The following is a 22,692-nucleotide window of genomic DNA, read 5'->3' as shown; positions in this document are numbered from 1 at the left end:
CTAAAATGTAAGGGCATTCTAGTCATAAAGGGAACTGGAATGGTTGTGTTTGCCAATCAGTTCAAAGTTAGACGTGGAAATGCCCATCCTACAGCAGCTATTCTTTGCAGAAGTGGAAAGCCATTTGTGCAGCGTCTAATGTTTCTGCCCTGCTGTTGTCATTGTAATGGGGATTTCCAGAAGGCACCTGCCTAATCTGGGAAAAATGATGGAAGGGTTCATTTCCAGCAAAAGCCAGATTACATGTTGACTATCCAAAATATCACATTATATTGGACAGAAAATTAGATGAGACTTGCAATGCAATAGAGCAGAAAAAAAATGTGAAATTGGACTCCAGTCACAGAGTCAACAAGTCAAGGATTAGGGAAGTGATTTGATACGTCTCTGTGTGGCCATGGTGAAACCAAGTGGTATACTTTCTTCAGAAATGAAGTTGAGCTAAATTGATCCTTATTTTCTTTGTTCATATTGTGTTTGGATTTTTTTCATCTTCATTCTCCAGGTGTTTCGTCTTCCTGTCCAGGAATGTGCTAGTTACTCAAACTGTGCGCTGTGTACTCAAGCACAGGATCCTTACTGCGGCTGGTGTGTAATAGAGGGGAAGTAAGTATTGTTGATATTTTGCAGGTGGTGTGTGGGGTAGGTTGACACTGTTCATAGAGAAAGTCCTTATATGGCTGGGTGTAGCAGGCAAGCAAATAAGGCAGCAAGGAAGAGAACTGCTAATCCCATAAAATATAAATCAGTCAAACACAGTTTTATTATGAATTGCTTTATAGTGCAAGGCATTGTATGCTGAGCTCACAGGTAATCCCAGGAGCATAGGAACTGACACTTGACTGCCATCTATGTAGGTGACTAAATTATTAATTAGAAATATGTATTCTTCTTTGAGTGATAGTCCCTATTGTATTCCACTGAGGGTTATGCGCCTGCGCTGCTTCATGGTTTTGCCCGAGGCAATAAAGGACACAGTGGGTGGCCGGCATCTCCAGTTCCTTCTCATCGCCGCACGGTCCCAGTCAGAGCTTCTACTCTATCTCCTTGTGATGTACTTTCCAAAACTTTATAAGAAGACTCTTAGTACTGTTTATAGTTTAGATTTATTATTTTGTTCTGTATTTTTTGTTAGATTTTTCCTTCTTCATAGTAGATTTAGGACTTGGGATGCCGATTTGGCAGGGTTTTCAGCCAAACTTCCCTCCCACCCCACCCCATCCAGTACCCAGGCTTAGGTACTAGATTATGCCGAAGAAGATTATTTATGGGTTCAAAATCTGTGCTCCCTGCTACTTTTCCATCTGTGATGAGCACCAACACTGTTTGTACTGCTTGGGGGAATCCCACATTACATCCAGATGCAGTATCTGCCTCTATTTCTCTGCCCATACTCAAGAAAACTGGGCTCTCCATCTCAGGAAACACATCATGGAGTTTGCCTTAGAACCGGCATGGGATCCTGGCCATGGAACCCCCCAGTACATCGGCCTGAACAGGTGAAGAGCCCTCCCCCTACTGTGGACCCTCCATTGGGCTCCACCGGTACCAGTGCTAAGGACCCCGTGCCAGGCCTAGCTGTGAACCAAGGAAGCATGCACATAAGCATGGCAGTATATCGTCCTCCAAGTCTAAGAAGGACTTGGCACTATCCAAGAGTTCCAGCCACAGAGGAACCAAGCGTTCCAAGACTCACAAGACCGAAAAACGATCACCCCGATCGCCGGATCCATTGGTACCGATTACGGATCCTGCAACTCCTCCAGCTCCATCAGTGCCATGGGAGCAGTCAGTCTCCAGACAGATGCAGTTACTGGTGCCAGCTCCTCCCACAGAACGGACCATTGACCCCTGGGAGACTCGTAAGTGCTCTGGGTCCCCACAACTTGTTTGCACCAGAAGGGCTGTGGGCTCCACATGCCCTGATCCGATCACCAGCTTGCAGTGATTTGTCCTCCGCTTCTTCCCACCACCTCCCATTCTAGTGGTTCTGAAGGCACCATCATTTGGAGAGGTTTCCAGCTCCTCTGATTAGGATGATATGGATGTCAGTCCACTGATTCTGTTTCAGAAGCACGACTACCGGAAGGTTTTGATGGCACCGTGGCAGTTCTCCATCTTGCTTTACTCGCAGAGCTGGCATCTGGCTCTGTGGTTACAGGCTATGGGTCAGTCAACAGCAGGGTCAACCAGATTGGCCATACTGGAGCTTATGGCCCCAAAATTCACCCTTTGAACAGGCCTGCTTCCCATCGTCCACAACCGTAGTCGGGTAGGCACTCCGATACAGCGTTGGATGATGCACTGATTAGTTCAACTCCGATGGTACCAGCGGATCCAGAGAGGCATCCCTGATCTTCTCCAGACGTGGCCGCCTCTTCAATCCCCTCCTCCCCACTGGACGACTATTGACAGTTCCAGGAACTGCTGCGGAGAATAGCCAACGCGCTAGGGATCCACTCAACGAAGTACAGAACAGTCAACACCAGCTGCTTGACGTGTTGCACACTTCAGTACCAGTGAGGGTGACCCTACCTATCAACGACGCCATCCTCCAGCAAGCACGCACCCTGGCAATGTGTACACCCACCCTGAAAGGGGCTAAGATGACGTATTATGTTCCCCTCCCCCCTGCCCCCAAGGAGTCAAAGTTCCTATTCTCTCATCCTTCATCGAACTCATTGGTCATCCAGGCAGCATCAGAAAATTCAAGCAGCAACACCCCCACTCCACTCCATCCAATAGAGAGGCTAAGAGGTTAGACCTCATGGGCATAAAGGTCTCCTCGGCAGGGCTCCAATTTCATATTTCAAATTACTTAGCCCTGATGAACAAATATGATTTTATTTACTATGGGCGATTGGCTGTGTTCGCAGACAAGCTACCCTCACAGGATCGCAATCAATTCCAGGCAGTTTTGCAAGAAGGCAGGTTATTCACCATGTCCATGCTACAGGCCACAGTGGACTCTGCAAACATGGCTTCCCATGTCTGGGCAATGGATATTGTCATGAGGAGGGAATCCTGGTTACACTCCTCTGGCTTCCCTAGGGAAGTGCAGAGCATTGTAGAGGACCTTTCATTCAACGAATCGCATCTCTTCAATCAGAAGACAGATGAGACCCAGCACTCCCTAAAGGATTCTAGAGCCACTTTAAGACCTTTGGGTAGCTACACACCAGCACCCAAGAGGAAATTCTACCACTCAACCACAATCAAAATGCCCTAAGGTACACAGACCCCGTCTGCCTATATCGACTGCCAGTCATCCACGCAACACACCCATTCGTTGCATAAGCCGTATTTCTGAGTGTCCTTAGAGAGCCGTCAATCACTCTCTGTACACCCTGCCTATCTCCTTCGGGGGTGCCTCAAACGCTTTCTACCAGCATGGAAAACAATAACAATGGACAAGTGAGTCCTAGATATTATTCAGAGCAGCTGCATTCTAGAGTTTACAGCGATGCCCCCATCTCACCCTCCACCTCAGTCCACACACGGATCACCCTTTTGCTGAGGGGAGCTGTGAAGCTAATCCCAGACCCCTTTCAGAGAACAGGGTTCTACTTGAGCTATGTCTTAGTACTCAAAAAGGATGGAGACCAATATTTAATCTTGACACCTCAACCATTCAATTTCCAAACCGAGATTCCACCTGGTCATGCTTGCAACAATCATTCCTTCCCCAGAAAAAGGCATGTGGTTTACAACTCTCGATATGCAGGAGGCCTACTTCCATATTGGTATATACACCCGACACACAGAACGTTCCTGAGGTTCAAGGTGGGACCTCGACATCTTTAATAGAGCGTTCTCCCATTCGGACTTACCACTGCCCCACAAGTGTTCACAAAAGTTTTCTTGGTGGTGGCAGCTCATCTCAGATGTCCGAGTATCCTCGTTTTTCCCTATCTAGATGACTGGCTGATAGCAGCACAGTCCAAGGAAGAGGCCTAGGAATCAACATCACAGCTGCTTCTAGTCCTCTCCTCCCCGGGGGTTAGCTTCAACATCATATCCTTTTGACAGTCACCTACCTACCGGTCACCCAGAGCATGATTGCCGACAGTCTCAGCAGAAACTTTGCAACTGACCACGAATGGGAATTGCACGACTTGGTAACCACCGACATCTTTGGTTGGTGGGGACCCCCTAGTGAGGGATCTTTTGGCATTCCACAACAACACCAAATGCACCCAATATTGTTCAAGGGGAGGAATTGAACTCACTCAAAGGGGGATGCCCTATTCATCGATTGGTCGGACTGGATGAACTACGCCTTCCCCCACTTACCTCTCCTACCACAAATAATCCACAAGATCAGGCAAGAGAAAACAACAACTATCTTGATCACCCCCTTCTGGTCTTGCCAATTCTGGCTCCCGCTTCTCCTCTGCATGTTAAAGCACCCTCCACTCACACTTTGGATGTTCACAAAGCTACTGACTCAACACAACAGCAGAGTCAAACATCCCAACCCACACACACTTCCACTGACTGCTTGGTTTTTGGATGGACACCTCCACTAGCACAGGAATGCTCTCTGGCTGTTCAAGATGTCCTTTCAAGGAGCAGAAAAGACTCCACAAGACACTTGTATCAAGCCAAATAGACGTGCTTCACTTCCTGGGCTGCACAACAGGGCCTTGTCCCTGAAACTGTGGGCATCCTGCTATTCTTGGAATATTTCCTCTATCTGAAGAACTCAGGACTTGCCCTCAGTTCCATTTAAGGTGCATACAGCTGCCATTAGTGCTTTTCACCCACCGATGGATGGACATTCCATTTTTACCCACCTGTTAACTGTATGATTCTGGAAGGGCCTTCTGTGAAAATACCCTGTGAAAATACTCAGCCTATTGCCCTCCAATGGGACGTTAACCTAGTCCTCTCCTCATTGACAACCATTCCCTTTGAACCTATGGCCTCCTGCTTGCTGTCTCTCCTGTCCATGAAAGCCACTTTCCTTGTTGCTATTACATTGGCTGGGGGGTTGGCGAACTGGGAGCCATGATGGCTAACCCCGCTTTCATCATTTTCCATAAAGACAAGGTCTCTTTATGCCTTCCCCCCCAAGTACCTATCCAAGATGGTTTCCCAATTCAACCTCAGTCTACCCATACGCTTTCCTACCTTCTTCGCCAACCCTCATGCCTCTAATGAGGAATGGAGACTTGACTCATGAGATGTTCACAGGGTGTTGGCTTTTTATCTTGAGCAGATAAAGCCATTTCAGAAATCTCCTAGGCTTTTTGTAGCCATAGCAGAGAGAATGAAAGGGCAAGCCATTTCCACCCAGAGAATTTCCAAGTGAGTCTCAGGGTGCATTACACACTGTCAATTATCAGGATGATCCCTACCTGAAGGGATTCAGGCCATTCCATGGGAGTGCAAGCATCAACCACAGCCACACTCCACAATGTGCTCCTTGAAGACATATGCAAGATGGCCACGTGGAGTTCTGTACACACTTTTTCCACACATTATGCTCTAGTGCAGTGGTTCTCAACCAGGGGTCCAGGGCCCCCTGGGGGGGCTGCGAGCAGGTTTCAGGGGGGCCGCTAAGCATGGCCAGCATTAAACTCACTAAGGCAGAAAGCCAAAGCCCCGCTATGCAGGACTGCAGGCTGGAGCCGAGCCCCAACACCTGGGGCTGAAGCTGAAGCCTGAGCAACTTAACTTCGCAGTGCCCCCTGTGGCATGGTGCCCCAGGCAACTGTCCTGCTTGTCCACGCTGGCCCTAGCTTTTATATGGAGAAAAACAGCTGTTGTGGCACAGGTGGGCTGTGGAGTTTTTATAGCATGATGGGTGGGCCTCAGAAAAAAAAGGTTGAGAACCCTTGCTGTAGTGCATGATTCCGCATGGACACGCCTTCCCCCCTTCCCCCCCCAGAGCAGCAGTCCTCCGTTCCACAGTCTCCTCACACCATCCTCCCACATAGGCACTGCTTGCTCCTCACCTTCAGTGGAATACAGTAGGGACTATCACTCGAAGAAGAAAACGAAGTTGCTTACCTATAACTGGAAGGCCTTCGAGATGTGTGGTCCCTATCCATCCTCCAACAGATCTGCGGTAGAGCAGGAACTGGAGACGCTGGTGGCCCACCGTGCCCTTTATCGCCTCAGGTGAAACCACGAGGTGCTGCGGGTGTTCAGACCACTGAACAACACTACTTTCAAAAGCTCTGGCTCTGGGCATATGGTGCATGCGTACAACCCTCAGTGGAGTACGGATAGGGACCACCCATCTCGAAGAACCTCAGTTACAGGTAAGTAACTTCGTTATCTATGAATGTGCTGAACAATCTTGGAATGTCTCTTGTTTTTACACTGCATTGATGGAGTCAGAATAGGGGGCTACAGCCTTATAGCTCTGCTTCTGACTGCTAGGTTAATTAGCCCCTTGGCATGAGCCGTTGGGATTTCATGATATGAGTGCTTGCTGTCCGCACAAAGGGGTTATTTAATTATGATATGCAGATAAATTTCAGGCCTCTTGCTTCCTGTCTAAAAATTTGAACCATCACATTAAGTTACAAGCTTGATGTGAAGCAGAACACAGAATACGCCAGCGAAGGTTATGCATTCCATGCAGGTTTGTGTAATACACTATAGCTTTATCAGTCTGTACGTCGGTTAGCATATATATAAACCTGGGGATTCAGAGTATATGAGCAAGTTCAACTTGAACTCCTCTTAGGCTACTGGGAGCTGAAGGCTGTGTCATATATCATACAAATGGCAGTTTTCCCTAGATTTCCTTTCAGGTTTCTGATATAACCTCTGACCTCAATATTGCAAAGTATTAATGGTCTCTGTGAGACACGGGCAAACATGCATTTTTGTACATTTTCTAGTATTTTATTAATTTACAAGGAAAATCTAGAACTCATTTTTGAAGTTTTACTTCATTACACCAAATTATAACCCATGATTAGACACAGCACTTCACCAATTGTGTGTGTAGGTATATATGTGTGTACACATACACACACTCAGTTTATATATCTACAATATTCAGAAGGTAGTGTGCCTATTAGAACAGTACAATGATTTTATTGTTACTTGAATGCTGCTGTTTTAATATTAATATTTCAGTAAATGTCTGGAGGCATTAATCAGGATTGGATTCCATTGTGCTAGGCACCATACAAGAGGTGTAAATGGTGTACAAGGCTGACCCAAAGTTTTGTGGGGCCTATTCAGCTAACTTCCCTCCTATAACAAGGACTGTCACCTCTTAGAACCAATGACACCTTCCCTGTCTGCCTCCTATCTTCCATCTGTGACAATCCCCCTTACCTATTAGTGAGACTCCAAAGCCCCTGATACCCCTGCCTCCTATAGTAGCTAAGAAAGCCAGAAGATGGGCCTGGAGTGAAATCTTTCAAGCAGGAGTCATAGCTAATAAATTCACTCACGGTTATAGTTAATAACCCTCTAACGCTGGAATCAGACAAGCCCACAGCCACAGCTCTGATGCTCTCTGAGTTTTATGGGTCAATTGTGTCTCTGGTGCTGTTACACCAGTAAAGACCTAAATTTTCCACTTGAGCTGTAGAAACAGAAGACTGGTCAAGGAATGTAAAGTATGTTAAGGCGTAGATGGAACAAGTCTTATTTGGATGAACTGCAGGTAACTGGTCCATTCTCTGAGTTCTTTGTATTAAATATCATCTGTCTGTGGGATTGGATTGTCTATTTTTATGGAATGTAAAATGGCTTAAAGGTAAATATTTGTGTTTTGTTTTATCATTCAGATGTCTTACAAGCAGCTATTGTGTTATCATTAAAAACCTCTTCTAACTGAAAGTGAAATTGTCAATACCTAATTTTTTTTGAAGAAGTCATTTAAAACAGGGAACACTGATCTTAATCAGCTTTGCATTAGATATTTATATTGTGTTGTCTTTTTATCAGATGCACAAGGAAGATAGACTGTGAAAGAGCTAATATGCCGAACCATTGGCTGTGGAGTCCAGATGGTGTATGCATGGCTATTACTAGTGCGCATCCTCAAAATATGAGTCGCAAAGCCCCTGTCAAGGTATGAAAAATAAACATTTTGCCTATTGTATGCTTAAAGTACACATACAGTTGCTATAAGTAGCATATCAGAAAAATAGTTATCGATATCCATTTGTTTGCGGTGGTAATTTGAAATAGTATTGAAAGAAGCCTACATCTACTCTTTTAGCTGCCATTTTTGCAGGCTGCAATTACAAAGAAGAGTGTTTTTTGTTTGTTTGTTTTTTAACTTTAGCTGTAAACAAAAGTGGCACATGCTGTTATGGTTGTCAAAATGCTTCTGTTCGAGTCTAGGCTACGTTTGTCTGTATTATGGGGAATAGGTTTTTTAAGTTGAAGATCATTGATTAAACTTGTGTAGCTTTTGTTTATTTTTCAGTTTACTAAATGCACTTATCCAGTATGTTCTATAAGCACATGTATGAAACGTTAAAATAATACACAGCTCATGAATGTTAATTAAATGGGCCATCTCCAAGAGGGTTCCATGCCTTCTCAGTACCCACTTGCAGCTCACTTAGGCAGAAATTTGAGTCAACAGTTGAGCCTTAAACCATGCTTTGAAAGTCAACTAGTAATAGGAACACAGGAATTGTCACATTGGGTCAGACTAGTGGTCCGTCTAGTTCAGTGTTCTGTCTCTGGGAGTGGCAGATACCAGATGCCTCAGAGGAAGGTGCGAAAAGCTCAGCACTAAACCAGTATGACCCCAATTAGTTAGAGTTTAGCTTTTAGGCCCTGAAGCATGAGAGTTCATATCTGTTCCAAAACCCTTGCATTTTGTTTTAGTATTTACTGTTACAACTCTGGGTATTCCTCCTCATTCATATAAATATCTAATCCCTTTTTGAATCCTGCTGAGGTCTTGAAAGTCGGGCTCTGATGGACCAGTGGAAGCAAGCTGCTGAGTTGGGACCACTGATAATACCCTGTCGATATCCCCAGATGTTCAGATCTGAAAACTATTGGTGAAAGTGTCCCATTTGATCAGGACTGATATGGTGGAGAACAGAGAGAGCGAGAGAAGACACTCAAACCATATTGAGCTCTATTAGATAAAAATCTATGAATTGAATCGTACCTGAAGGTGAACAGAAAGCCAGGTCTCCCTCTGGTTTTATGTATTCTCTATGGGTAATACACTAAAGCAAGCAGGCAGATACATTCTGCTCTAGCTGAGACTTCCCACGTGGTCTTTGACTCTAGCTCTATTCTAGAATGCCTTGTGATAACCCAATCAGGAGGTAAGCAAGGTGTGAGTATCCATAGGGAACTGACCATTTTAATAAATCCATTGCTGGAGAATAATCTAAAAGAAAATCATCTGTCTGGAAAAAAGTCACAATCAAAACTGTGAAAAGAACATGGAAATCACTATCCTCCATTTAATGTACTCTTTCCTGTGATACATCCAAGCTTTCATTGTGGTCCATCTATTCACCACAGAAATGCTGTAATTCCTAAAGTAAGCTGTCTCAGAGGGGGAAAAGAGGCTATCTAATTACTGACTGTAGTACCGGTGGCTGTGGAAAAAGGGGACAATGAGAAACTATAAAAACAGAACCAGTAATTAACACACCAGTGTCCTGGAGCATCAAAATCCATAAAAGCACTCGGTCTCCATCTTAATCAGTCTCCATCTTAATCTGTCTCTGACCTTGCTCATTTTTGTTTGAGTGGTGGTTGTTTTTTGTGACATTTTTTCTAAAGTAGAATTATGCCTTTGTGTTTACAGGTAGAACTGACTGTAAGTCCGTTGCCAGAGTTAACTGAAAGTGACAAGCTTTGGTGTCAGTTTGGTGAAACAACCAATATTGCAGAGTTGAGAGATGGGACTATTATTTGTGATCCTCCCACTACAATTCCTCACACTCCAAAAGGTCAAGGTAAGGACACTGTGCTGCCTCCCATTTATTTTATGTGGGATGATCACTACCATTGTAATCCTCCATTATCTATCATTTGCTTATAAGTTTTTCCAAGTTCAACCTATTGGGCTGAATTTTTTCTTTTTCTTGATCTCTTCCTAGTTTCAGCAAAAAACAGTGCAGTCATTTCCATGCATGAGGTTAGTGGAAAAATAGTTCAGTCAAAGTTAATTTTTTCCAACTATTTTGTGAACAGCTCTAGCACTTCCAATGTTTGCAGCAGGAACTTGAAATGAGGCAGACGGGATCAGAGATGTGCCTTTTCCTGTACTCATGAAAATCTGTCTAGATTTGATTGACTTATCAGTCCCCCCAAATTGACATTTGCACATGTGCAGTAGAGCTTGTTCAGCACTTGCTTCTAAATTTTATGAATTTCCAAAGTGTGCCTGCCTGTTTCCCTGCACCACAGACCATCCTTTCTCATCTGGCAGTTCCCTGCCTTATTCACTACACACCTTTCAAATTCTGTAACAAACTAGATAGGGGTCCTGCAGGAAAAAATAGTATGTCATGTAATTAAAGATGCTATCCTAATTCTGCATCCCTGTTTGTATGCATTCAGTTTCCATGAGCAATCATGGTTCTTCTAGTGTTTCCTAGCTATTGAGTGCTTGACTTCATAGCAATGTTCCTCTAACATCTATTTTTCGTTGAGTGCTTGCTCATGTTGATTCCATTCTGGGTGTTCACGTGACCACGTCAGGGCCGGCTCCAGGGTTTTTGCCGCCCCAAGCAGCCCAAAAAAACAACTCCCAAGTCGGAGTGAGGGACCCCCCGAATAGCTGGACGTGCCGCCCCCCTCGGGAGTGGCCACCCCAAGCACCTGCTTGCTAAGCTGGTGCCTGAAGCCGGCCCTGGACCACGTGTGCGGCCGTTGCACGTTTTTGCCTTAGCAGTACCCATAGGGCTGGCTGTGGCACCCTCTGGAGTGCCGCACTTATGCCGCAGTATATCAGGCACCACCGTCCCTACGCCCTCTCAGTTCCTTCTTACCTCCCGTGGTGGTCCGAGTTTCTTTCTTGCTTAGCAAGAGCTAGCGGTTTCTCCTTTTGAACTTTGTGCCTTAGGGCCTTTGTATATAGTTTGCATATAGTAGTGTTTATTCATAGATTCATAGATTCTAGGACTGGAAGGGACCTCGAGAGGTCATCGAGTCCAGTCCCCTGCCCGCATGGCAGGACCAAATACTGTCTAGACCATCCCTGATAGACATTTATCTAACCTACTCTTAAATATCTCCAGAGGTGGAGATTCCACAACCTCCCTAGGCAATTTATTCCAGTGTTTAACCACTCTGACAATTAGGAACTTTTTCCTAATGTCCAACCTAGACCTCCCTTGCTGCAGTTTAAGCCCATTGTTTCTTGTTCTATCCTTAGAGGCTAAGGTGAACAAGTTTTCTCCCTCCTCCTTATGACACCCTTTTAGATACCTGAAAACTGCTATCATGTCCCCTCTCAGTCTTCTCTTTTCCAAACTAAACAAACCCAATTCTTTCAGTCTTCCTTCATAGGTCATGTTCTCAAGACCTTTAATCATTCTTGTTGCTCTTCTCTGGACCCTTTCCAATTTCTCCACATCTTTCTTGAAATGCGGTGCCCAGAACTGGACACAATACTCCAGCTGAGGCCTAACCAGAGCAGAGTAGAGCGGAAGAATGACTTCTCGTGTCTTGCTCACAACACACCTGTTAATACATCCCAGAATCATGTTTCCTTTTTTTGCAACAGCATTTAAGTAGTTAAGTGTGTGCTTGTTAGTAGTTAGGGTCCCAGCGGGGACTTCGCCCCAGGCGGGGCATGCCCCAGTCTCCCGGGTTTAAATCCTGCTCGGACTGCAACAGGTCTATGCCTGTGAGTGACCCCCATACAGCTGCCTTAAGTGCTTGGGGGAGTCACAAGTTAGGGATCAGTGCCGGATCTGCAAAAACTTTTGGCCCCACACCCAAAAGGAGTGGGATATCCACTTCAGGGCTCTCCTGATGGAAGCCGGGTGGAGGGTGGACTCCAAGCCATCCATGCAGGTTGCACCACACAGCGCAGCACACCGCTGGCACCCGGCTCCTCTTGTCACTGTTCACGTTCACCAGCGCCGAAGAAGAAGGCCAAGCACCGAACATGAAGGGTCAGGGGTTTGAGCATTGGCCGGCTAAACCCAGGGTTGTGAGTTCAATCCTTGAGGGGGCCACTTAGGGATCTGGGACAAAATCAGTACTTGGTCCTACTAGTGAAGGCAGGGGGCTGGACTCGATGACCTTTCAAGGTCCCTTCCAGTTCTAGGAGATGGGATATCTCCATTAATTAATTAATTTATTTATTTATTCATTTATTTACCTACCAAGGGGCCTGGGCCTGCCTGCCCGGCTACTGCAGAGCCATGTGATCATTCCTCCCCGGTTGGGGCTCTGAGCCCCCTTAAAGGTCCGCCACCGACTCCCGGGAGTGGAATGGGACCCACTCCCCTGCCTGCACCGTCGTCATCGCAGGGTCCCCAGGTGCAGAGAGAGCACAGGTTTCCACGTGCTCCAGTGACGACCGCAGGACCCGACTAAGGCTCCCCAGGAGGGCAAGCCCGCCGTTAAGACCCTTTAGGGGACAGGGGAACACTGCCTATCAATGGACAGAAGACATCGATCTTCTCTGCCACGTCGAGAATCCAGGGGCATGTCCCAGTCGCATCATCAGATGCCCAGGCTGACATCCAGATCCCCTCGGCACTACTCACTGGCATGGGGTTGACGCTCCCCCTGCTATTCCCGGCACCGCTCACTCTCTCTCACTGGTCGTCCTCCAGGTGTTGGTCCCAATCACCGGCGCAGTGGGAATGTTCCCTGTCTTGGCACTGGTCTCCCCAGCACCGGCACAGCTCTTCCCGGTACAGTCATCAGTCAATTATGCCTGGACAACAGTCACCAGTAGCCATGACCAGTAAGCAAACATAGGCATCGACGGCTCCTCCCTGGTTGCCGGAAGGTGGTTCCTCCAGGTCCCATCAGCATGATTGGGCACCGGAGCTCGCTCCCTTGTCTGCGGCACTTCAGTGGCAGCACAGCCAGTGGCCAATGTGGTGGCCATATTGGAACGCGTCGGGCGTACCAGTTGTGGTGATGTCCCCTTCCCAGCACTCCTTGGTGGCCATATTGGAGCATCAGTCGGTGAGTACCAGAAGCCCTTTCCGAGGTCGGGGCGGAGGAACCTTTGCCCATCCCTAAGCCTCCTTCTCCGAAGGTGCTCGAGACCCCAGCACCTCCACCAGCAGTCCAGTCTTCCTCATCATCCCCAGATGAGGTGGTCGTGGGACCTTCCAGAGCTAGCCCGCTGGATGACTTTAGGGAGCATCAAGCCCTTCTCTGGCGCGTGTCCAAGAACTTGAGGCTCGAGGTGCAGGAGATGGCAGAGCAGGAGAACACCCTCTTCAATGTCCGCTCGGCCTCTATGCCTGCCCGGGTCGCCTTGCCCGTACGTGATTGGGTCCTCAAGATAGCCAAGACCCTGTGGCAAACCCCCTCCTCCATCCCTCCCACCTCGAAACAGGCCAAGAAAAAGTACTTCATGCCAGCCAAAGGTTTCAGTGGGCAACGAGAAGGACAAGCAGGTTCCCACCTCCTCGCCTCCCAAAAACAAAGAGGCCAAAACACTCGATTTATTTGGGAGAAAAATGTATTCAACCACCAGCCTGCAATTCTGGGTGGCGGACCATCGGGCCCTGCTAGGCCGGGACAGTCTGAAGAAGTTCAAGGAATCCCTCCCTCAGCATCTGGCCCAAAGTTTGGCACCCTGGTGCAGGAAGGTACTGCGGTGGCCAGATGTTCCCTGCAGATGGCATGGGACTCGGCGGCAAGGGTGGTTGCATGAGTGGTGGTCATGCAACGCAGCTCCTGGCTTCAAACAGCGGGCCTCGATCCAGGACCTCCCCTTTGATGGAGTTGGTCTGTTCTCTGATCAAACAGATGCCAGGCTGCACAGGTTGAAGGACATCAGGGCTACCCTTCGTTCATTGGGCATGCACACGCCGCAATCAGCCAGGAAGCCCTTCTGGCCACCACTGCTGCCAAGAACCTGGCAACCCTGTCAGGGATCTACAAGGAGAAGGGATGCTAGTTTTAAGCTTCATCTCCATTCTTCCTCCTGCTCGCCAGCCCAGCCTGGGCCCGCCAAACACCCAGGGGCCCAGAAGCAATCTTTTTGAGAGTGTGCCTGAAAGCGACGCCCCAGTCATTCAACCGGATCCTACCCACCTTTTCCTCAACCGCCTCTCTCCCTACCACTCGGCCTGGTCGCCAGTTATGTCGGACTGCTGGGTCCTGGACATAATAGGTCAGGGCTATACCCTACAATGCTTGGCCACCCCTTTTTACCACCCACCCACTTTCCCATCCCTCTTCAGGGACTCTTCTCATGAGCAACTCCTCATTCAGGAGGTCGAGAAGGTCCTGGACTTGGGGGCTTTGGAGGTAGTTCCTCAGGACATTTAAGGAAGAGGATTCTACTCCAGTTACTTCCTAATCCCGAAGACCTAATCTGAAGACCCATCCTGCGTGGCCTCAACAAGTCTCTCAATAAGTTGATGTTCCATATGGTCTCCCTGGCCTCCATCATTCTTTCCCTGGATCCGGGGACTGGTACACCGCTCTCAACTTAAAGGACACTTACTTTCATGTCTCCATATTCTCGGGACACAGGCGTTCCCTGCGTTTCTTAGTGGCCAGACACCACTTCCAGTTCACGGCACTATCCTTTGGCCTGTCCTTGGCCCCAGGGTGTTCACAAAATGCATGGCGCCAGTAATGGCTTACCCGAGATGTTGCGGGGTCCAGATCTTCCCGTATTTCGACAACTGACTCATCAAGGGCAGGTCTGCACCAGATCGAGGCTCTGTTACACCTGCTCTGCAGTCCATCTGGAACAATGTGGGCCTGTTAATAAACACATGTGACAAAGTTCCTCCTCTATCTTGGTGGGTCCTGCGCTTATTGGCGGATTTTCTTGCCTCAGAGATTCACTGTGTGATTTGGGGAACAGCCCAGAGGCCTTCCCCTCTGGAAGAACCCACAGTCCAGGTCAATTGGGAGGTTTGGGGGGAACCCGGGCCCGCCCTCTACTCCGGGTTCCAGCCCAGGGCCCTGTGGACTGCAGCTGTCTATAGTGCCTCCTGTAACAGCTGCATGACAGCTACAACTCCCTGGGCTACTTCCCCATGGCCTCCTCCAAACACCTTCCTTATTCTCACCACAGGACCTTCCTCCTGGTGTCTGATAACGCTTGTTCTCCTCAGTCCTCCAGCAGCACACCCTCTCACTCTCAGCTCCTTGTGCCTCTTGCTCCCAGCTCCTCACACTCCCACCACAAACTGAAGTGAGCTCCTTTTAAAACCCAGGTGCCCTGATTAGCCTGCCTTAATTGATTCTAGCAGCTTCTTAATTGGCTCCAGGTGTCCTAATTAGCGTGCCTGCCTTAACTGATTCTAGCAGGTTCCTGATTACTCTAGTGCAGCCCCTGCTCTGGTCACTCAGGGAACAGAAAACTACTCATCCAGTGACCAGTATATTTGCCCTCTACCAGACTTCTGTACCCCACTGGTCTGGGTCTGTCACACACAGAGAAGTCCACGTTAACGCCAGTTCAACGCATAGAGTTTATCGGAGCAGTTCTCAACTTCACATGGACCAGCACCTTCCTTCCGGAAGCACGTTTTCAGGCCATGTTGGACTTCATCACCCACTTAAAGAGCCATCCGCTCACCACGGCCCATGCTTGCCTGAGACTGATGGGTTACATGGCCATGTGCATGTACTTGGTCAGCCATGCCTGACTTCATCTGCGGCATCTGCAGGCATGGTTGGCCTCAGTCTATATCCCCAGCAGGCATGCCCTGGATCGAGGTGGTCATGGTACCAAGCCACGTTCTCTCATCCTTGGACTGGTGGCTGGATCCCTAGTCGCTGCAGGGGTTCCCTTCGTGACCCTGTCTCCGTCGCTCACTCTGGTCTCGGACGTGTCAGACCTGGGCTGAGGAGCCCACCTGGGTGAGCTCAACGCCCAGCGCCGCTGGCTACAAAACAATCTAGCCCTTCATACCAACATCAGGGAGTTCAGAACAGTTCGCCTGGCCTGCCAGGTGTTCTTGCCCCACCTGGAAGGTAAGATAGTGCAGGTCCTGATAGACAATACAGCCGCAATGTGTTACATCAACTGGCAGGGTGGCACCAGGTCTTGGGCCCTTAATCAGGAGGCACTCAGCCTCTGGGACTTTTGTGTGCAGCATGCCATTCATCTGGTAACCACCCACCTGCCTGGAACCAGGAATGTCCTGGCAGATCACCTCAGCAGGATCTTCTCGTCTCGCCACAAATGGTCGCTTCATCCGGGGGTGGTCAGCCTCATCTTCCGCAGGTGGGGGACTCCCCAGTTGGATCTGTTTGCATCCAGGCAGAACAGAAAATGCCTCGTGTTCTGTTCTCTGTAGGGTAGGGACAAGGGCTCCCTGTCAGACGCCTTCCTGTCAGACGCCTTCCTGATTCCCTGGTCAGGAGCGCTGATGTACGCCTTCCCACCGGTACTGTTGATCCACAAGGTATTGCTAAAGTGAATCAAGACAAAGCGTCTGTTATCCTCATAGCTCCAGTGTGGCCTTGTCAACATTGGTTCGGCATGCTGCATGCAGCCACCCCGCTGCAGCTACCTCTTCGGCCGGATCTGCTGTCCCAGAGCCACGGCAACCTGCTGCACCTGAACCTGGCGTCGCTGCACTTAACGGCCTGGCTGTTGCATGGCTGAGTATGGACAAATGGAAGTGCTCCTCTGGCATACAACAGGTCCTGCTGGGCAGCAGGAAACCTTCCACCAGGGCTATCTATGTGGCAAAGTGGAAGCGGTTCACGTGTTGGGCCTTGGACCGACACATTCGTGCGGAAGAGCTGCAGGATGTCCTGGACAATTTACTGCACCTTAAGTTCCAGGGCCTGTCGCTATCTTTGATCAAGCTACACCTGGCGGCCGTTTTAGCATTCCACCCTCCATTTCAAGGCCGGTCGATCCATGTCCATCCCATGACGGCGCGATTTCTGAAAGGTCTGGAGCACCTTTACCTGCACATCTAGGACCCGATTCCCCCTTGGGACCTGAATCTTGTGCAGTCGAGGCTCATGGGTCCCCCCTTCGAACCCTTGGCTTCCTGCTCCCTCCTGCTTCTCTCCTGGAGGGTCTCCTTCTTGGTCTCTGTAACTTCGGCCCATAGGAGCTGCCTTATATGACCTTCTATAAGGACAAGGTCCAACTGCGTCCGCACCTGGCTTTTCTGTCCAAGGTCATCTGGTCAAGACATTTACTTACCAGTCCTTCATCCAAAGCCTCATGCGACGGATGAGGAATGCAGACTGCATACCCTAGACATCAGACAGGTGCTGGCCTTCTACATTGATAGAACGAAGCCATTCCATAACTCAATGCAGTTTTTCCTTGCTGTTGCTGACAGGATGAAAGGTTGCCCAGTGTCAGCCCAGAGAATCTTGTCTTGGATCATGGCCTGCATCCACTACTGCTATCAGGTGGCAAAGGTGCCCCTGCCGGCAATCATGACGGCTTATTCAACTACGGCACAGGCGACAGCAGCCTTCCTAGCGCAGGTGCTGGTCCATAACATCTGTTGGGCCACAACCTGGTCGTCCGTCCACACGTTCGCATCACACTATGCGCTGACCCAGCAGGCTCAAGACGATGCTTGTTTTGGCAGAGCTGTGCTGCAAGACTGTGAACTCAGAGACCACCTCCATTGATTCTGCTTGTGAGTCACCTAGAATGGAATCGACATGAACAAGCACTCCAAGAAGGAAAAACGGTGACCTACCTTTTGTAACTGTTGCTCTTCGAGATGTTGCTCATGTTCATTCCATTACCCACCCTCCTGCCCCTCTGTCGGAGTTGTCGGCAAGAAAGAACTGAGAGGGTATAGGGCCGGCAGCATCTGTTATACCGCGGCATAAGTGCAGCACTCCAAAGGGCACCACAACTGGTCCTATGGGTACCGCTAAGGCAAAAATCTCCCAACGGCTGCTCACGTGGGCTCGCGCAAACCTAGAATGGAAAGGAGATGAGCAACACATCTCAAAGAATGTTATGAAAGGTAAGTAACCGTTTTATATATTTTTCTGTGTGTGATTTCTATTCTACATGCATAATGTTGCATTAATTATTACATAATAGTATTTAAAGTATTCAGATGCTGATACCCATGAACGTGGCTTTCTTGATATCTGGCACAACAAAATTTCAGTGTGCAAGCACACTAGAAGTCTTAGTGCTCAGCTGATGACAATTAGGTTTAGTTACAGAGAGAAGAGCAGTGTAAATTAATTACCCTCTCTGAACAGAAGTATCAGGCTGCTGAGAGATATGTTCAGGTACTTAGATTATACCAAGTACAAAGAATAACATCATACTTCATTATTTAGTAGCCACGCATTGAGACTCTGAAGCTCTGCCTGCCTACCTGGCCCTGCGCGTGGAACAGAAATGCTCCCAGTTCCACGCGCAGGGCCAGGTAGGCAGGCAGAGCTTCAGAGTCTCAATGCGTGGATGAGACGATGGTGTAGAGAGGAGGGGTTCACGTTCATTAGGAACTGGGGAAACTTCTGGGATGGGAGGAGCCTATACAGGAGAGATGGGCTCCACCTAAACCAAAGTGGAACCAGACTGCTGGCACTAAACATTAAAAAGGTTGTAGAGCAGTTTTTAAACTAGGAGATAGGGGAAAGCCGACTGCTGCAGAGGAGCGTGTGGATCGGACACAGACTTCTCTTAGGGGAGAGTCTGATGATAGAAAATCTCCAGGTTATAGTCAGGAGCAGAGGACTGAAAAGTATAATGTAAGGGCCGGATCAGATGACAAACAGCCACATAAAAAAGAATCTGGCACATCAGAAAAAGGCAGGCTAATAAACAGGGACAAGTTTTTAAAGTGCTTGTACACAAATGCCAGAAGTCTAAATAATAAGATGGGTGAACTAGAGTGCCTTGTGATAAAGGAGGATATAGATATAATAGGCATCACAGAAACCTGGTGGACTGAGAGCAATCAATGGGACACAATCATTCCGGGGTACAAAATATATCGGAAGGACAGAACAGGCCGTGCAGGGGGAGGAGTGGCACTATATGTTAAAGAAAGTGTAGATTCAAATGAAGTAAAAATCTTAAGCGAATCCACAGGTTCCATAGAGTCTCTATGGATAGAAATTTCATGCTCTAGTAAAAATATAACATTAGGGATCTATTATCGACCACCTGACCAGGACAGTAATAGTGATGATGAAATGCTAAGGGAAATTAGAGAGGCTATCAAAATTAAGAACCCAATAATAGTGGGGGATTTCAATTATCCCCATATTGACTGGGAACATTTCACTTCACGACGAAATGCAGAGATAAAATTTCTCGATACTTTAAATGACTGCTTCATGGAGCAGCTGGTACGGGAACCCACAAGGGGAGAGGCGACTCTAGATTTAATCCTGAGTGGAGCGCAGGAGCTGGTCCAAGAGGTAACTATAGCGGGACCGCTTGGAAATAGTGACCATAATACAATAGCATTCAACATCCCTGTGGTGGGAAGAACACCTCAACTGCCCAACACTGTGGCCTTTAATTTCAAAAGGGGGAACTATACAAAAATGAGGGGGTTAGTTAGACAAAAGTTAAAAGGTACAGTGACTAAAGTGAAATCCCTGCAAGTTGCGTGGGCCCTTTTTAAAGACACCATAATAGAGGCTCAACTTCAATGTATACCCCAAATTAAGAAAAACAGTAAAAGAACTAAAAAAGAGCCACCGTGGCTTAACAACCATGTAAAAGAAGCAGTGAGAGATAAAAAGACTTCCTTTAAAAAGTGGAAGTCAAATCCTAGTGAGGCAAATAGAAAGGAGCACAAACACTGCCAACTTAAGTGCAAGAGTGTAATAAGAAAAGCCAAAGAGGAGTTTGAAGAACGGCTAGCCAAAAACTCCAAAGGTAATAACAAAATGTTTTTTAAGTACATCAGAAGCAGGAAGCCTGCTAAACAACCAGTGGGGCCCCTTGACGATGAAAATACAAAAGGAGCGCTTAAAGATGATAAAGTCATTGCGGAGAAACTAAATGGATTCTTTGCTTCAGTCTTCACGGCTGAGGATGTTAGGGAGATTCCCAAACCTGAGCTGGCTTTTGTAGGTGACAAATCTGAGGAACTGTCACAGATTGAAGTATCACTAGAGGAGGTTTTGGAATTAATTGATAAACTCAACATTAACAAGTCACCGGGACCAGATGGCATTCACCCAAGAGTTCTGAAAGAACTCAAATGTGAAGTTGCGGAACTATTAACTAAGGTTTGTAACCTGTCCTTTAAATCGGCTTCGGTACCCAATGACTGGAAGTTAGCTAATGTAACGCCAATATTTAAAAAGGGCTCTAGGGGTGATCCCGGCAATTACAGACCGGTAAGTCTAACGTCGGTACCGGGCAAATTAGTTGAAACAATAGTAAAGAACAAAATTGTCAGACATATAGAAAAACATAAACTCTTGAGCAATAGTCAACATGGTTTCTGTAAAGGGAAATCGTGTCTTACTAATCTATTAGAGTTCTTTGAAGGGGTCAACAAACATGTGGACAAGGGGGATCCGGTGGACATAGTGTACTTAGATTTCCAGAAAGCCTTTGACAAGGTCCCTCACCAAAGGCTCTTACGTAAATTAAGCTGTCATGGGATAAAAGGGAAGGTCCTTTCATGGATTGAGAACTGGTTACAGGACAGGGAACAAAGGGTAGGAATTAATGGTAAATTCTCAGAATGGAGAGGGGTAACTAGTGGTGTTCCCCAAGGGTCAGTCCTAGGACCTATCCTATTCAATTTATTCATAAATGATCTGGAGAAAGGGGTAAACAGTGAGGTGGCAAAGTTTGCAGATGATACTAAACTACTCAAGATAGTTAAGACCAAAGCAGATTGTGAAGAACTTCAAAAAGATCTCACAAAACTAAGTGATTGGGCAACAAAATGGCAAATGAAATTTAATGTGGATAAATGTAAAGTAATGCACATTGGAAAAAATAACCCCAACTATACATACAACATGATGGGGGCTAATTTAGCTACAACGAGTCAGGAAAAAGATCTTGGCGTCATCGTGGATAGTTCTCTAAAGATGTCCACGCAGTGTGCAGAGGCGGTCAAAAAAGCAAACAGGATGTTAGGAATCATTAAAAAGGGGATAGAGAATAAGACTGAGAATATATTATTGCCCTTATATAAATCCATGGTTCGCCCACATCTCGAATACTGTGTACAGATGTGGTCTCCTCACCTCAAAAAAGATATTCTAGCACTAGAAAAGGTTCAGAAAAGAGCAACTAAAATGATTAAGGGTTTAGAGAGGGTCCCATATGAGGAAAGATTAAAGAGGCTAGGACTCTTCAGTTTGGAAAAGAGAAGACTAAGGGGGGACATGATAGAGGTATACAAAATCATGAGTGATGTTGAGAAAGTGGATAAGGAAAAGTTATTTACTTATTCCCATAATACAAGAACTAGGGGTCACCAAATGAAATTAATAGGCAGCAGGTTTAAAACAAATAAAAGGAAGTTCTTCTTCACGCAGCGCACAGTCAACTTGTGGAACTCCTTACCTGAGGAGGTTGTGAAGGCTAGGACTATAACAATGTTTAAAAGGGGACTGGATAAATTCATGGTGGCTAAGTCCATAAATGGCTATTAGCCAGGATGGGTAAGAATGGTGTCCCTAGCCTCTGTTCGTCAGAGGATGGAGATGGATGGCAGGAGAGAGATCACTTGATCATTGCCTGTTAGGTTCACTCCCTCTGGGGCACCTGGCATTGGCCACTGTCGGTAGACAGATACTGGGCTAGATGGACCTTTGGTCTGACCCAGTACGGCCTTTCTTATGTTCTTATGTTCTTAATCCACTTTTTCTATATCTTCTGTAGTGCAGAATATGTGAAAAGACTTAAGTCCTTGTCCATGTTGATAAAGTTGATGTAGTTTGACTCCATTCAGCACATAAAGTGATATGGGAAGCCTATCAGGAGGAGCATCCGAGTAATCAAACCATCTAGAAATAATAGAGGCCTCTGAATTTCTCACGAACAAATCGATCTGAGAGAGCCTTCAGAACCACTATGAAGATGTTCAAAACCCTCCCGGGCACCACAGCAGAAGGCAAACTGTAACCACCAATGGCAACAGAATGATTGCTGGTAGAACGTGACAAAAATCCAGACACAACCATTTAGTCTTGAGAAGCTCCACCAAGTTGAAATCATCCACACTGCTTTAGTTGTGAAAAATTCCAAAGGGACTAGGATACATTCTAAATTGAAGGACACCTATTTGCAGATCTCATTTTAAGTTGTCCCTGCAGTACGAGTTGGATACAAACCTAACTGAAATTTTCCACCAAACCAGTGGTAGGCAAAGTGATCTTACAGCCAAGCTGCCATCACCCTTTCAAGAAATTATTTGCGGAAAGCACAGTTTGCAATTGCTCAATAGCTTGTGAAATAGCTTGTCACAGAAGTTTAATGATTTCTGCAAGAGGAATTGTAAATATCCTCATTGGAGAAAGGTTTTTCCATTCTTAGTTCAGTAATGATCCAGATTAGAAATACATTCATGGGGAAGTTATTTACAACAAGCCAAAGGTCCAAAGTGCTAGTTTAATATTTCAGGCATTACTGTGGTT

General features: G+C 47.0%; 1 protein-coding gene across 1 annotated transcript in view; it reads left to right on the top strand.

Annotated features, from left to right (window-relative positions):
- Nucleotides 1-22,692, top strand: part of PLXNB2 (plexin B2) — a 114,463-nt gene that overhangs the window by 19,265 nt on the left and 72,506 nt on the right. Inside the window, exons 5-7 of the mRNA XM_065400954.1 lie at nt 506-606; nt 7,921-8,047; nt 9,764-9,914. Coding sequence (XP_065257026.1) covers nt 506-606; nt 7,921-8,047; nt 9,764-9,914 — 379 coding nt within the window. The remainder of the gene's footprint in view (nt 1-505; nt 607-7,920; nt 8,048-9,763; nt 9,915-22,692) is intronic.

This window comes from Emys orbicularis, chromosome 1, assembly GCF_028017835.1.
Source record: "Emys orbicularis isolate rEmyOrb1 chromosome 1, rEmyOrb1.hap1, whole genome shotgun sequence".
NCBI lineage: Eukaryota > Metazoa > Chordata > Testudines > Emydidae > Emys > Emys orbicularis.
Note: the sequence above shows the minus strand (reverse complement) of the source record. Positions and strands in the feature narration are given on the sequence as shown.